The sequence below is a fragment of the Apium graveolens genome, chromosome 8 (genome assembly GCF_009905375.1).
Source record: "Apium graveolens cultivar Ventura chromosome 8, ASM990537v1, whole genome shotgun sequence".
NCBI classification, from domain to species: Eukaryota; Viridiplantae; Streptophyta; class Magnoliopsida; order Apiales; family Apiaceae; genus Apium; species Apium graveolens.
Window position 1 is genome coordinate 3,565,522 of NC_133654.1, and position 14,188 is coordinate 3,579,709.

At 35.0% G+C, this 14,188-nt stretch overlaps 2 protein-coding genes across 2 annotated transcripts; both read right to left on the reverse strand.

Annotated features, from left to right (window-relative positions):
* Positions 1 to 990: 990 nt before the first annotated feature.
* On the reverse strand, positions 991 to 5,372 carry LOC141677786 (NADPH-dependent aldo-keto reductase, chloroplastic-like). Its single transcript, XM_074483853.1, has 8 exons — positions 5,303 to 5,372; positions 5,101 to 5,260; positions 4,021 to 4,071; positions 3,041 to 3,117; positions 2,522 to 2,609; positions 2,043 to 2,318; positions 1,487 to 1,742; positions 991 to 1,211 (listed from the first exon to the last, which is right to left on the reverse strand). The coding sequence occupies exons 1-8, from the start codon at positions 5,341 to 5,343 to the stop codon at positions 1,132 to 1,134; spliced, it is 1,029 nt and encodes a 342-aa protein (XP_074339954.1). The 5' UTR covers positions 5,344 to 5,372; the 3' UTR covers positions 991 to 1,131.
* Positions 5,373 to 7,869: 2,497 nt separating this feature from the next.
* Positions 7,870 to 11,873, reverse strand: LOC141678806 (NADPH-dependent aldo-keto reductase, chloroplastic-like). Its single transcript, XM_074485207.1, has 7 exons — positions 11,685 to 11,873; positions 11,029 to 11,079; positions 9,340 to 9,416; positions 9,132 to 9,219; positions 8,701 to 8,976; positions 8,296 to 8,544; positions 7,870 to 8,163 (listed from the first exon to the last, which is right to left on the reverse strand). The coding sequence occupies exons 1-7, from the start codon at positions 11,802 to 11,804 to the stop codon at positions 8,077 to 8,079; spliced, it is 948 nt and encodes a 315-aa protein (XP_074341308.1). The 5' UTR covers positions 11,805 to 11,873; the 3' UTR covers positions 7,870 to 8,076.
* Between the last annotated feature and the right edge of the window lie 2,315 nt (positions 11,874 to 14,188).

Sequence of the window (14,188 nt, forward strand, 5' to 3'; positions counted from 1 at the left end):
GTGCGTTTGAGAAATTTTAAAATAAGTAACTTATGACATAAAATGAATAAGTAACTTATCATAAAATGAATAAGTAATTTATAAGTGATAAGTAGATGAATGCTTATAAGTTATTCAAGTGTTCAGATAATTTTACTTATAAGTCGGAATTTTCTTTCACTTAAATGAACTAAAATAAATAATTTTTATACATAAGGGAGCTGTTTCCCAGCCATCGTTGGATGGGATACAGCTGCCGCAATATTTCATTGCGGTAGTACTCACCTGCCGCAATAAATCATTGCGGAAGCCTGCAATGAAACATTGCGGATGGTGTATCCCAACCAAGTTGGTTGGGGATAATTTGTAAATTTTAATTCGTGAATTTTAAGTTAGATTGACATTAAAAAATATTTATATTAAACCAAAGTTAATAAAAAAGTAAAAAATCAAAAATAAGTTGAAAAAAAGTAGATCGTTACCAACATTTAACTTATCAGCTTATAAATTATTAATTCAACTTATAAATTAGGCACATAAACACTCGTCAATAAATTATAACGGACCTATAAGTAAATAAACCCACTAGAATAGCCAAACAGGCCCTGTAATAAAGAAGAATATAATGGAGTTCAGCGAGATTACATCAATTCTAGGGTCCATGAACAAACGTTTGTCAAAATTAACTACATCTTCAACAATCATCTCTCTCGTACACTCCCACCCACCAAACATCTATACAAGCTCCAGGATTTCAGTTTTCACATTAATTCGGCAATCTTTTTTAATAATTAATCACACGCGCACACATCATGAGCGAACTCGTGACCTCCCGTAAGAGGGACACGAACTCAAGCACTGCACCAACACTTTGTTGGCGGCTCATTCCTTTTTGCTGCAGGCTCGGCATGAGCAACTTGTTTAGGAGCATTTTAATACTTTTAATACAAACACAAATATATCTTCCATAATTTGAGATGATAGAAAACCACATTCTGTAGCTAACAAGCATAATAGCAATAGACTTGAATACAAGTTCTAATAAAATGAAATCCAACAATATTTCATCACAAGTCACTAATCTTTCACCCAAAAAGGGCTGAATTTAAAACAATAAATAAGCATGATTTTGAAACTCAGTGAGTTGTGTGCTCAGATCTCTCCATCCCAGAGTTCCTCAACTGACTTGTACTGGCTCAAAGTTTCATGGACAAGAAAATCACCCCTCAGAAGTCTTGCCTGTCAACACGGAAAGAAAACCATTCAGCAATACAACTTCAAGTAACATGGAGGATAATATCAATTACGAAAGGAAAACCATTCTTTGGGACAAGTTTATGTAACACAGAGGACCATATCAATCAGTAAAACCAACGACCTCACCTCCCTTCTTTTAAAAGTATCCTAGCGAGTATATGATCTTGTAATAACAAGGACATCAGCTGCTAAGAGCAGTAAATATTTGTACGCCTACAGGTTATTAGAATAAAGAACAAGAAAACAAAAGTTCTTGCCTGCTCAATTTCACTGAGTTTGATGAGCAAGTCATCTGGTATTGACCAGTCATACACCTCCAAGTTCTGTTTGATTCGCGCTTCATTTGTACTCTTAGGAAGTACGCTGTGACCAGTCTGTATACCCCAACGGAGAGCTACCTGTGCAGGAGTCTTTCCAAGTTTCTCCGCAACCATAACCAAAACTGGATTCTTGAGGACCTCACTTTTTAACCATTTAGTACCAGGAGAACCCAGCGGCGAATATCCCTTTAGAAGTGACATAAGGCGTACATCAATAATCATTGATAGAGAAGTGATAACATTATTCAAAATTACTGGAACCAAAGACATGTGATAATACTTGGTTCTTTTTTTATAAGTAATGCTTAATTACATTATTTTTAAAAACTCAAACACCCACACCCTACCCTCCACTGAGATTTGAATCCTCAGCCTCTTATTTCCTCTTGATTAAGCTACAATGCTTGGGATTGTGGAATCCGTTCTGTTGACTCAAGAGACAGAAAAAAGCACAAATGTACAGGTAGGTTTAGATTGGAAACTCACAGACAGGTGAACTCCCTTGGATTTACAGAATTCCTTCAGTTTGGCCTGCTGCCAAGAAGGATGACATTCCACCTGGTTGACTGCAGGTGCAATGCGAGCTACTTTTACCAAATCTTCCAATTTCTTTGAAGAGAAATTGCTAACACCAATAGCCCGAGTCTTGCCAGTGTCAACAAGTGTTTCCATGGCTTTCCATGTGGCAGGTATATCAGTTGGGAGGAAGTTTTCAGGTTTGAAGCCAGCAGAACCCTTCTTTGTCCGGACAGGCCAATGGATCTACAAGATAGGAAGTTGATCAGGAAAATTAAAATAATGTACAATCGGAACTATGATATCAACATCAACAGGTTTCCAAAACTTACATTATGACTTGTCAGAAATAAGATGGTTAACAGTTTATTTTTTCTTTTTTGCAATCTTCAAATTTTCATAACATAGATTGCCGATTCAGGTAGATTATAACTTAATGTATTACATACCAGGTACAAGTCAAGATGGTCAAGCTGCAAGTCTTTCAAAGTCCTGTCCAGTGCTGCAGGTACATCTTCTGGTGCATGATCTGAACACCTGGAGATTATTTGATATAACAATGTTAAGTTAGCATCCTTCCGGTAAAACTCACATTAGAGAAGAGATTTTGTCTAATAGGACCAGGAATTGAGGAATATGTCCACTTCTGTACGGAGAAAGTTTATAATGACTGTCGTCATGTTTCATATTATACTTTTAATTAGGCTTCATTTTATCTTAAAACCTCTTATTCTTTAGGTATAAATGGAACAAAAAAATTTTAATAAGTAAAATTTAAAAGAAATGGGCTCCTCCTTTGAAATATATCAAGTATTGTGCCCACTAGAGTTTAGAAGAACTTATCAAGTGGAATATAATTTCTCAAAAATGGAAAGTGATATGTGGCAAATGGCAATTGTGGAATTAAATCAGGGATTATTGAAATATAAAATCTGCATGCAACTTCTAAACAGAAAACAAAGGCAAACCAGAGTTTCGATGTGATGAACAGATCCTCTCGCTTCACCACACCATCTTCAAACAGCTTCTTGAAAACTAAACCAATCTAGATATTAAAAAGAAAAAAATCAGTGCCTGAAAGGTTGATAATACTTAAAAGCCTTATCTTGCACTATGATCAATATCTAATCAAAATTTTCAGACTTCGCATTATTGAGGCGAAGGTGCACCCAAAGAGCAAAACCCTCAAGAAGACTAGGCACGAGGTTCGCTGGATGTAGGTGGAAAGAATGCTAAAAATAACGTTTTCTCATGCAACCCTAAATACCATTGGGCGGGGTGAATGGCTGAAATTACCATTTTTATTCCGTCATCTTCAAATGCGTATTTTTTAACCTGTCTTGTCTGATACACTACCAGATCTAAATCTTTATCTGTAGTTGATTTTCTCAATTTTGTCTCCCTTCAATTCTTACAGGACCTCTGAAATCCTCTTCCTGCCGCCACTGAAGTCACCATCCTTTTCCTGTATTCTTTCTCTCCGATTTCATCCACCAGTTGAATTGTGGAGAAGATTATTAAAGGCCTAATAACAATTAGGGAGGATGGTGACTGATGACTGAGACTATTGGACGGGTAAAAGAAGGTAGAAGGAGGTTCGTTTCATCGTTTGAAGGTGAATGAAGGACAAATTGGAGGAAGATGGCGGAGAAGAAATAGATGTGTGTGTATTGAATGTTTATATTATTCAGTGATACCCTAACAGTTTATGCGTAACTGTGATACGCATTCCAGACTCATGTAACTCGTTTATAAATATTTGGATTACCCAGATGCCTTATGCGTATTATGCTCAATACCCATGATTTTTATGCATATTTTTTGTATAATCAATACCCATTTACCATATGCGTATCACATCAATAATTGACTTAAAGACAAATAGCCAATAATAGCAGACGAAACAAAAACATATATAATAATATCCTGAAAAAGCTAGGAGCCATACCTCCTTTTCATTTCCATAAACTTGTGCACAATCTATGTGACGATACCCAACCTGCAGTCAGAAACGTAGATTCAAATAGAGCAATTACTAATATAAACAGCGATAGGAGTGTTAATTGTTTATCAAACATTCACTCAAAAAACATGTGTATTTCATGTGGCAAAACTGTACTAAACTACAAGACTGTATAGATATAAAAGATTCATAATAGAACCCACAAGTCAAACATGCAACTCACTACAGTTAAGTCACCCGCGCTCCTAAAACGTTAAGGTTTCAAAAAAAGGGCTTACTTGGTTTGCAAATTTATAACATTTTATAGCACCTATGCATCCGACCTGATCTTAAGTTATCAGCTCTCCTAAAATCGAAAGGTTCTAAAAAGATTTATACACTTTATAGCACCTATGCATCAAGCTTGCCAGCTCTCCTAAAATCCAAAGGTCCTAGTGTCTAATTGGACACGCACCCCTTGCTCGAAAACCCATATCTTAAAAAATTAAAAATTCCAACCACTAAGATTCGTGTTTCGGATCAATACAAAACATTAGTGTCCACACTTCACAAAAAAAAATATAAGACAAAAATAGGGGAGTTTCGAACTCTTGACCTTAAGTAATTACAAATGTTTACATCTTTACTAAGCGTATTGAGTTACCTGTTTTCCTAAAATCTCAAAGTGTTACGAGAATAATATAAGACACAAGACATTAAATAATTCTAACAAAAAAAACAAAAAATTAAACAGAAAGGCAAATATAATTATATTATGATTAAGAGAGAGAGAGGGAGAGAGATTTATATGTCTGAAATGCCTCCTCGGATGTGTAAAATCTCTTTCGTTTTGAGAGAGAGAGTTATATGTCTGAAATGTATCCTTGAATTCGTGAAATCTCTTTCATTTTGAGACACGGAGAGAGAGAAGGAAGGAGAGAGAGAGAGAGGGAGAGAGAGAGAGAGGGAGACAGAGAGAGGGAGAAGGAGGAGAGAGGGAGAGGGAGAGGGAGAGAGAGAGAGAGAGAGAGAGAGAGAGAGAGAGAGAGAGAGAGAGAGAGAGAGAGAGAGAGAGAGAGAGGAGACCTTAATAGCAGTAGCAACAGCTTCACCAACGAGACCAGGATCGGACTGCCAAGTACCCAAACCGACGGAGGGAATTGAAGCGCCAGTGTTCAATGCAAACTCTTTCGCCATTTCCTTCTGATTTTTGAGAGAAAGAGAGATTCGCAGCAATGAAGAAGGGGTTTTATATCAAATTGTCAGCTCGTTAAAATGTATCAGGGAGCTACTCAATCTCACGACCAACTCAATCTCACGACCACTCATTTAACCAGTAAAATACTAGTATATATCATTCCGTTAGTTTTTTTAAAAATAATTAACAGAAAATGTTAACTTTAAAAATTTGTAATCGTATATTTTTGTTAAATTGTCAGACACATACAATTGAGATAAATAACGAGAGTCCTAATTGAAAGGACATATTCTTTTCATTGTTGAATTTTACTCAAATTAATACTGCAATTGCTAATCACCCAGCTTTTACTTTACTCGTGATATAACGATTATTTTAGGACCAATTAAACAGATATACAGATTAGAGAGACACTCAAGTTTGCTAATAAACGATAATAATCAAAGAAATACACCGCAAACACAGCACTTCTGTTAAAAAAAATTAACGAAATAATATATACTAGTATTTTAGTGGTTTAAATGAGTCGTCGTGGAGATTGAGTAGCTACTTCATATATTTTAACGAATTCGGTGGGCAATTTGATATAAAACCCAATGAAAGAGTGAGTCAGTAGTGGCCTATTGCCACTCACCTTTCTTATTCACATTGTGCCACCATGCCTATTTTTGTCATTTCAAATTTAACATAGAATATGATTCCAATTTTTTCCCCAAAAACTTGTCACAAATAACGTACATAATTTTATTTTATTTTTGTTAAGAAGCACTTTCGTGTGAATGAATTGTATTGAAATAGAATGCACGTCGTGAAGGGAATTCTTTCTTTTAAAAAAATTTATTATCTTATCAAGGGCATATAAATATCTCCGACATTTAGATAATAAAACAATCATGTATGAAAGTAGAACGGGCTGCATACGTAATTTAACACTAACTTTTGTAATAAATGAATAGCATATATAATTTATTTAAAAGAGATTAGAGTTTTAAAAGGCCACAATAGAAGATTTTTCGATTATGCGGTTTAAAATTATATTTTTTGAAATATTTTTTCATCATTAAATTTCATTAGTGAGGCCTAAATCACATTTTTTGAATAATTTTTTTATTATCAAATCATACAAATGTGAAAATCAAGGTAAAATATAATTGTTGAAATTTTTTTAAGTATAAATTGAACAATTATTTTTGTTATAACTTGGCTGATATAAACAACAAAATCTTTCGAAAATTTACATGCTTACTTAATTTTACATTATCTTTAAATTCGTACAGTTAAATTTTTAATTTAATATCCAAAAATTGTGAATTTGAGATACTAATATAAACCTTTGAATTCTTCTTTCCTATTTTAAAAAGTTCGTAATTTAAGGGGCTAATTATTTTATAATAAAAATTTATTAAATATTTTAAAATTAAAAAATAATTTTCCATACTATTTTTTTAATTTCTAGATTAGTCAACGTTTAGCTCGTGTTGAAAGATACATGAATGGTGTTTCAATTCAATATAACGAATCCCCCACCAAAATAGTCGGTGGAGTGGATTGTGATATTTTAGCAATGTGAAATATTTGACTAAATTGATTTTTTTTAATGGCCCAAAGTGATTTTTTTATACTCTCCACAAATTGGTCTTTAAAATAACAATCCTCTTCTAGGCCCATTGACCTATTGGCCCATTGGCCCATTTCCATTGTGGTGGCGAGCGGTCCAAAACAGCCCATCTCATTAGCATTCATATTGTTTAATAGAGTAATAAATTTAGTAATTTTTAAATAAGGAATGTAATTACATAAGTATACATTTAAACGTCTTTGTACTCACTTGAGGCTCTGTTTGAGATTGCTGTTAAAAATTGTTGTGCTGTTAGATAAAGTATCTGTTTGAGATTGCTGTTAAAAATTGTTGTGCTGTTAGAAAAAGTATTGCTGTAAAAATCAGATAACTGTTTGGTAATTTTTTTTATACGTATATGTGTTGATGCAAAAAATTAAAAATAATGATGCTTTTGGTAAGGTTTGGTAAGTCCCCCATGTTTTTAGAAAAAACTGTTAAGCGTCTGCTTTAGCGCTAGAAGGTGACATCACCGCTTAGCTCCGATTTGCGCTTTTTACAGCAAACCTTACCAAAAGTGGACCATTAATCGGATTATAAATATATATATATATATTAAAAATAATGTATATTTTTTGAATAAAGAGATAACATCCACATATAATAATAAATCAATAAAATGATCATTCATAAAGTCATAATTAACTTAAAAAATACAACATCTAAAAATATCAAATTACACTTCTTTTAAAAATAATATTTATCTTTTTTAATTATTTTTAATCTCCATTTAATTTGGTCAAAAACCGCTTAAACGGTCAAAATCTGCTTAATTCCGCTTAAAACCGCTTAAACCCGCTTAAACTTTACTAAACGCTTAACTATCCGATTTTGCACTAATCCAAACGCTTTTACCTCTGATTCCGCTTAAGACCCCGCTTAAGCGTCCGCTTAATGCGCTTTTTATAACAGCAGCTTTTAGGCCAAAAACACTTTTCTAAAAAGCAGCTTTTAAATTTTACCAAACTGTTTGTTGTTGCTTTCTGCAACAGCAATACCAAACATACCCTAAGTTATACGCTCTTTTTTCTTATAAAAGGACATGCACAAGTCTTTATTTCTTTCACTAATACTCAAGCACTGATGCTGCAACACAATCCCATCATAAACAAGTTCTGCTCAATTTACTAAAACAATTTAGTTGCTGAAAAAAATTCGTAGAAATCGACAATGTCTGATGAGAAAACAAGAAATGTTGCCAGAGAAATCGAATTCTATTTCGATACACTAGGGTGTCAGGTAGTGCTCAGAGCTCTCCATCCCAAAGCTCATCAACAGTTTTGTAGAAGCCAAGAGTCTCATGCACAAATCCACTTCCCCTCAGTAACCTCGACTGTAAAATTAATAAAAAGAGTTAGCACATTGGTAATGAATTGAAGCCTGAGAAGTTCAGCAGCCACCGTCAGAAGATTTGCAGAGCAGAAACAACTGAAACAAGTTAAGGAACAAAAAGTTGGATACTTGCCTGCTCGATTTCAGAAAACTTGGCAAGTAGGTCTTCCGGGATCTCCCAACCAAAGACGTCAAAGTTTTCCTTAATTCTTGTCTCGTTGGTGCTCTTAGGAAGAACACTGTTACCCGTTTGCAAACCCCAGCGAAGAGCAACTTGTGCTGGAGTCTTGCCTAGTTTCTCTGCAATCATGGTGACAACAGGACTCTTGAGGACTTGAACTTTAACAAATGAGCTACCTGAGGATCCCAATGGTGAATATCCCTGTGCAAGACATATATGTTAAGACAACGTCTGATAACAATCAATGAACTAGAAAATTAATTCATATGGCTAAAGCCTAAATGACAGAGCTTATAAGAGTTCCCAGTTTCCCACCATAAGCCTATTAAGAGCTCGCACTTTAGATCATATACTTACGGTTAGGTGAATTCCTTTTGATTCGCAGAAAGAGCGGAGCTTGGCCTGTTGCCATCCTGGATGAATCTCAACCTGGTTAACAGCTGGAGGAACGCGTGCAACCTGCAGTAAATCCTCCAGTTTTTTGCTAGTAAAATTGCAGACACCTATAGCTCTAGCCTTGCCAGAATTATATAAAGCCTCCATTGCTTTCCATGTACCGGGTATATTAGGTGGACAGAGGTTCTCAGGTGCAAAACCAACTGATCCCTTCTTCATGCTAACAGGCCAGTGGATCTTTAAAACAAAAAATAAAAGTGGTCGCAGTTAATTATATAAATTCAAAATTGTATTGTAGCATTAAGGATGGTAACATAACTTTCACTGGCTTAAAACCAAGGTTGTCGACTTGTGGTAATGAACTAATGGATATAAGTTACTGATAAACTTACCAGATACAAATCCAGATAATCAAGCTGCAAATTTTGCAAAGTCCTATCCAATGCCAATGGAACATCTTCTGGTGCATGATCAGAACACCTATACATCATTGAACTCTATATTTTAATGTATGAACTATCTTACAACATCAGAAAAGGTACACAACTTCATAGTTTAGAATTCACAAGGTGATCAGATACAGAAAGTGTGGGAACAGACCATAGTTTAGAAGTGATCCATAAATCGGCACGCTTCACAACTCCATCATCAAATAGCTTCTTTAGAGCAGAACCAACCTACGGTAATTAAATAAAGGATTAACATTGAAAAGAATCATATTTTCGGAACTTGGTAGCACAGTGAGGGTGTGAAACCTGTTTACTAAACCATGAAAATTAAAATTGGCTCCCAATTAACATTTAGCTTCAGGCACTGTAAACTAGTCAACTTTGAGATTTTGTTAAAAAATTTATATCCAAATAGAGTGGACCGCCTAAAGCTAAGCAGAGTTGGCCCAAATAAGTTAATTTGCTTTTATCTGAACCTTACTGAAGTATTAGTCTACAAAACTTGACTACTTAAGCAGAGCTAATTGTTCTACGACATAAAATGGAAACAATATTTTGAGATGCCAAGAAGCAAAAGGCAAAACAGATCCATCAAATAACCATTTCATGTGATCTAATTCGCACATTTGGATATATGCAGACACAGATACATGTCATATTTGATAAGTTGAACATGATACCAATTCTGTCAAACTTAAATAAGCTACAAGATCATCGTTAGACAGAAACTTCTTAGATATGATTTCATCAACCAAGTGAGAAGTGAGTATTACATTTTCTTCTAGTAACAATAACAAACTGTTGTAGTTCGAGTGTCTAATTCTCATACAAGAGCTAGCAGTTATAAGATTTAACTCTCGAGGTCGTAACTATCTTAATATTAATCTAAGAGAATTATTACTTAAACAAATTGCACGCAATACTAAAAGATTAACGAATTACGATAAGCGAAAAAAGGTACTATAAGATTTAACTCTCAAAATCATAACTAACTTCTTTGAAAATTAGAATCGGCTGCCAATTAGCATATTAGTTCCAGGCACTGTAAACTAGTCAAATTTAAAATTTTATTTCCAAATGGAGTGGAGAAACCACCTCCATTACCAAGCTATTATCTAAACTACGATAAATCTAAGCAGATTTGGCTCAAATAAGTTGATTTGCTTTCATCTGAACCTTACTGAGGTTTAGTCTACCAAACATAACTACGTAAGCAGAGCTAATTGTTCCAGGGCATAAAATTTGTTGTGGAAACAATATTCTGAGATGCCAAGAAGCAATAGGCAGACAGAACCATCAAATTACCATTCAATTGAACTAATTCGCACATTCAGATATATGCAGGCACAAATACATTTCTTATGATTTTGATTTCAACATGACATATCCATTTCTGTAAAACATAAGCTACAAAATCAGCGTAAGGCACACACTTAATAGAAATCATTTCATCAACCAAGTGAGCAGGGACTATCAAATTTTCTTTTAGTAACAATAACAAAATGTTGAAGTTTGAGTGTGCAATTATTATACAAGAGCTAGCAGCCATCGCAGGTTCACGATTTAACTCTCAAAATTGTAACTAAGTTAATTTAGGAGAATAATTACTAGAACAAATTGTAAGCAATACTAAAATATTAAAATCAAATTAGGAAAGCGCCACGAGGTAGCACTAAAATATTAAATGGTACGATTCTCGCTTTTATACTAAAGTCTAGCACTAAAAGACTATCTCTTGTGATTTTGGAATTCGATTCTCGCTTTTGTAATACTTATTAGCTTCTAGGCTATACTAGAAAGATTAAAAATGAAATTACGATAAGCGAAAAAGAATTAAAACCTCCTTCTCATTACTATACGCCTGAGCGCAATCGATATGCCTGTATCCAATCTGCAACATCAGTACAAACCATAATTAAAAAAATAGAAAAATCATTATTATTTGGATCAACAAATGACGGAACATTACGTAAAAAACGTTACATAACAACACAATGCCCCTATATATATGTAAATCATTTGTATTTCGTCTACTAAGGTGAGTACGTATATAGGAGAATTAAAAAATAAAGTATAAAAATCATGATTATTCAGATCATATCAATTATCAACATATACTACAACAAAACTACAAAACAATATGGAAAAAAACGTTACTCCCTCTCATTCAATTCTCTACATTACTTTTTCGCAAGCTTTTCAATACTCGTTTAAAGTGTAATTCCATAATTCTTTTTTAAAATATATTTTTTCTGAATAAAAATTTTATATTCAAAAAAAAATTTACAAAAAAATATTATAAACTATACTTACAGAAGTCTTGAAATACGTGTAAATAGTGTACGTATAGAATCGTTGGAATGGAGGTAGTACCTAACAACAGAATGCCCGTATGTATATATGTATGTAAATTATTTGTATTTCTTCTACTAAGATGAGTACGTATTTAGGAGAATTAAGTCTGTCCGTAAATAGTTTTCGGATTTACATAAGTACCTTAACAGCACTGGTGACAGCTTCACCGACGACACCAGGCTCCGACTGCCACGTCCCCAGTCCGACCGACGGCATGGTGGCTCCGGTGTTGAGTTTAAAAAAACGAATCGCTTTCGCCATTGTTGACTTAATAAAATGGATTACGTTGAGACGCAAAATGTGTATGCGAAAGACAGGGGAATGAATAATTTGTAACGTGGAATATAAAGTACGTCGACATTTGAATATTGTAAGCTAGGCGGCCTGCAGGCTCACGGCCCACACGCTTTATTTTTTTACTTTTGTTTTTATTTTTCTATGGACCAATTTTTAATAGTACAAAGCAAAGTTGGGTATATTTTAAACTTTTTTTTTCTTCGGAATTACTGTGCTATAATAATAAGGGCTACTCTCTTACACAAGAGAATTATTATTTAGAAAATATAAATATGCAAATTTTTTTTCATTTTCCATCATATATAGTGTTATGTCTAAAATTTGGTACAAGTAATATTCGGATCAAAATCAGGTCATTTGGACAAAATTGGGGTAAAATTATAAATATCACCTCAAATTAGGGCTTGCCCCCTTTTTGAGAAAAAAATGGCGCGCCCTCGAGGAGATCAGGTGCGCCCTAACTTATATGGATGTTAGGGCACGCCTTGTTGTTTTGCTGACATCATATGGATTTTAAGCAGATTATTTGAATGCTTAGACAGACGATGGATGATTATTACTAACATATTTTCTGCAGGTACTCTATTGAAGAACTTTTTCATGTAATGCAACGGGTATGCTTATGTGTCCTTGGTCAGAGACCTCCAGGGTATGCTTGGACGGAAATCCTCCTCTTGTAGTCAATGTGTGTCATCGTTGGGGATGCGGGGTAAACTCTGGTGTGTGCTTTGGGAGCTTTGTCTCTGTAGTCAATGGGTATTCTCGTCAGGAGACTTCGAAGTATCTTGCACTTTGCACCCAAAAGTTTGGGATCACTTGTCCTATAATGTGGCAGGGGCTCCTTATGTGGGGGATAAGGATGCGTCCAACATTTGGGATAAACCATGGCTATACCTGCGTTCTCGGACTAGATAAACAGTTGGTAGTGGAGGGTTATCCTCGGCCGGAGAGATGCCTTATCAGCGAAGTCTCGAAACCGTGGACGAGCCTTGTGCCTTTGTAGTTAGGCATCATCAACGGACATTCTTAAAACGAGTAGAAGACGGTTTTCAGTGGGTTTTCTACTAGGCCTCATGATAAGAAATCTAAGCCCATTAGATTTTTTGTTCCCCCGAAAATAACGTTCGATTGATTTTCTATAAATAGGGATACGTAGGCAAATTGTAAGGGGTCGGAAGCGAGAGTCATAAGGAGCCACCACCAACCCTAAGCAATCTCAGCCCTTAATTTATCATAACCACCATACTCCGACGACTTTTTCAGCAAAGAACCACCATTGTAGATCTTGATTCCGGCGACAGAAATCAAATTTTGTTGTTACCAAATTCCTCCATCAACAAATTGGCGCTAGAAGGACTGATCAAGATCATAATCTCAGGAGAAAGAGATGCCTCATCATGATGAAGGTTCTTTAACGCAAGAACTAAAGGATAGCCATGGAGGAGGTTGCAAATAACGGCTATGAAGGAGATCCATGAATAACTATTTTCTGCCGGGGGTTGAAGGAGAATGTAGTAGCCGAGGCCACGAGGGAGATCCATGGATGATGATTTCCATCCAGTGGGTTGAAGTTTACAGCCATGACCATGAAGGAGCGAAGTTGGATGCAAAATTCGGATTTGGTGGATTAAGCAATTTGCTTACACTGTTTGGGCCATATCTCGAGTTCCGTAAGTCATATTTGGACGATATTATAGCCTACGCGAAGTTTGTTGAATTTTCTTTATTTTCAGAGGTGATTTAGTTACGAGAATCCAAGTTGAACTGCCCGAAAATATAGGAAAACAACAGCTACAAATTTTTACCAAAGAATCACATTTGGTTTAGAAGATTGCAAGAAACCTATTTGATTTAGAATATTGGGAGAAACTTATTTGGCATAGAAGATTGGAGAATCGTATTCAAATTAGAAGATTGAAGAATCCTATTCGATCTAGAAGATTGGAGAATCATATTGAAATTAGAAGATTGAAGAATCCTATTCAATTTAGAAGATTGGAGTATCTTATTCCAACAAGATGACTGAAGAATCTTTTTTGACTTAGAATATTTGAGAATCCTATTTAGTTTGGAAGACTTAACAGGGCTAAATACGAGGACGTTCAGGAGAAGAACAGTCTAAGAAGAATGCATTATTACCAGGAGCTAATCATCGCCTTTAAGACGATCCCTCAAGGTAAAACAACTAGTTTTGTTTTGTTTTGCATTACTTGTTTATGGGGATTGTGCAGGAAGAAGATTGTGAAAGAGATTTGGCACGGAGGAGATCCTCACAAACTCTTAGGACGCGCCTTGATTAAAGATATCCGAGGCCCAGACGACTTCCAACAAATTCCAGGAGAATTCGT

Coding starts and splice junctions, on each gene's coding strand:
- LOC141677786 (XM_074483853.1), bottom strand. CDS start 5,343: ATGAGTGGTCGTGAGATTGAGTTGGTCGTGAGATTGAGTAG. Junction 5,261..5,302: donor TTGGTCGTGAGATTGAGTAG/CTCCCTGATACA, acceptor TTGATATAAAAC/CCCTTCTTCATTGCTGCGAA. Junction 1,743..2,042: donor CCAAGGGAGTTCACCTGTCT/GTGAGTTTCCAA, acceptor TCACTTCTAAAG/GGATATTCGCCGCTGGGTTC.
- LOC141678806 (XM_074485207.1), bottom strand. CDS start 11,804: ATGGCGAAAGCGATTCGTTTTTTTAAACTCAACACCGGAGCCACCATG. Junction 9,417..11,028: donor CGTATAGTAATGAGAAGGAG/GTTTTAATTCTT, acceptor TAATTACCGTAG/GTTGGTTCTGCTCTAAAGAA. Junction 8,164..8,295: donor AGTTTTCTGAAATCGAGCAG/GCAAGTATCCAA, acceptor TTAATTTTACAG/TCGAGGTTACTGAGGGGAAG.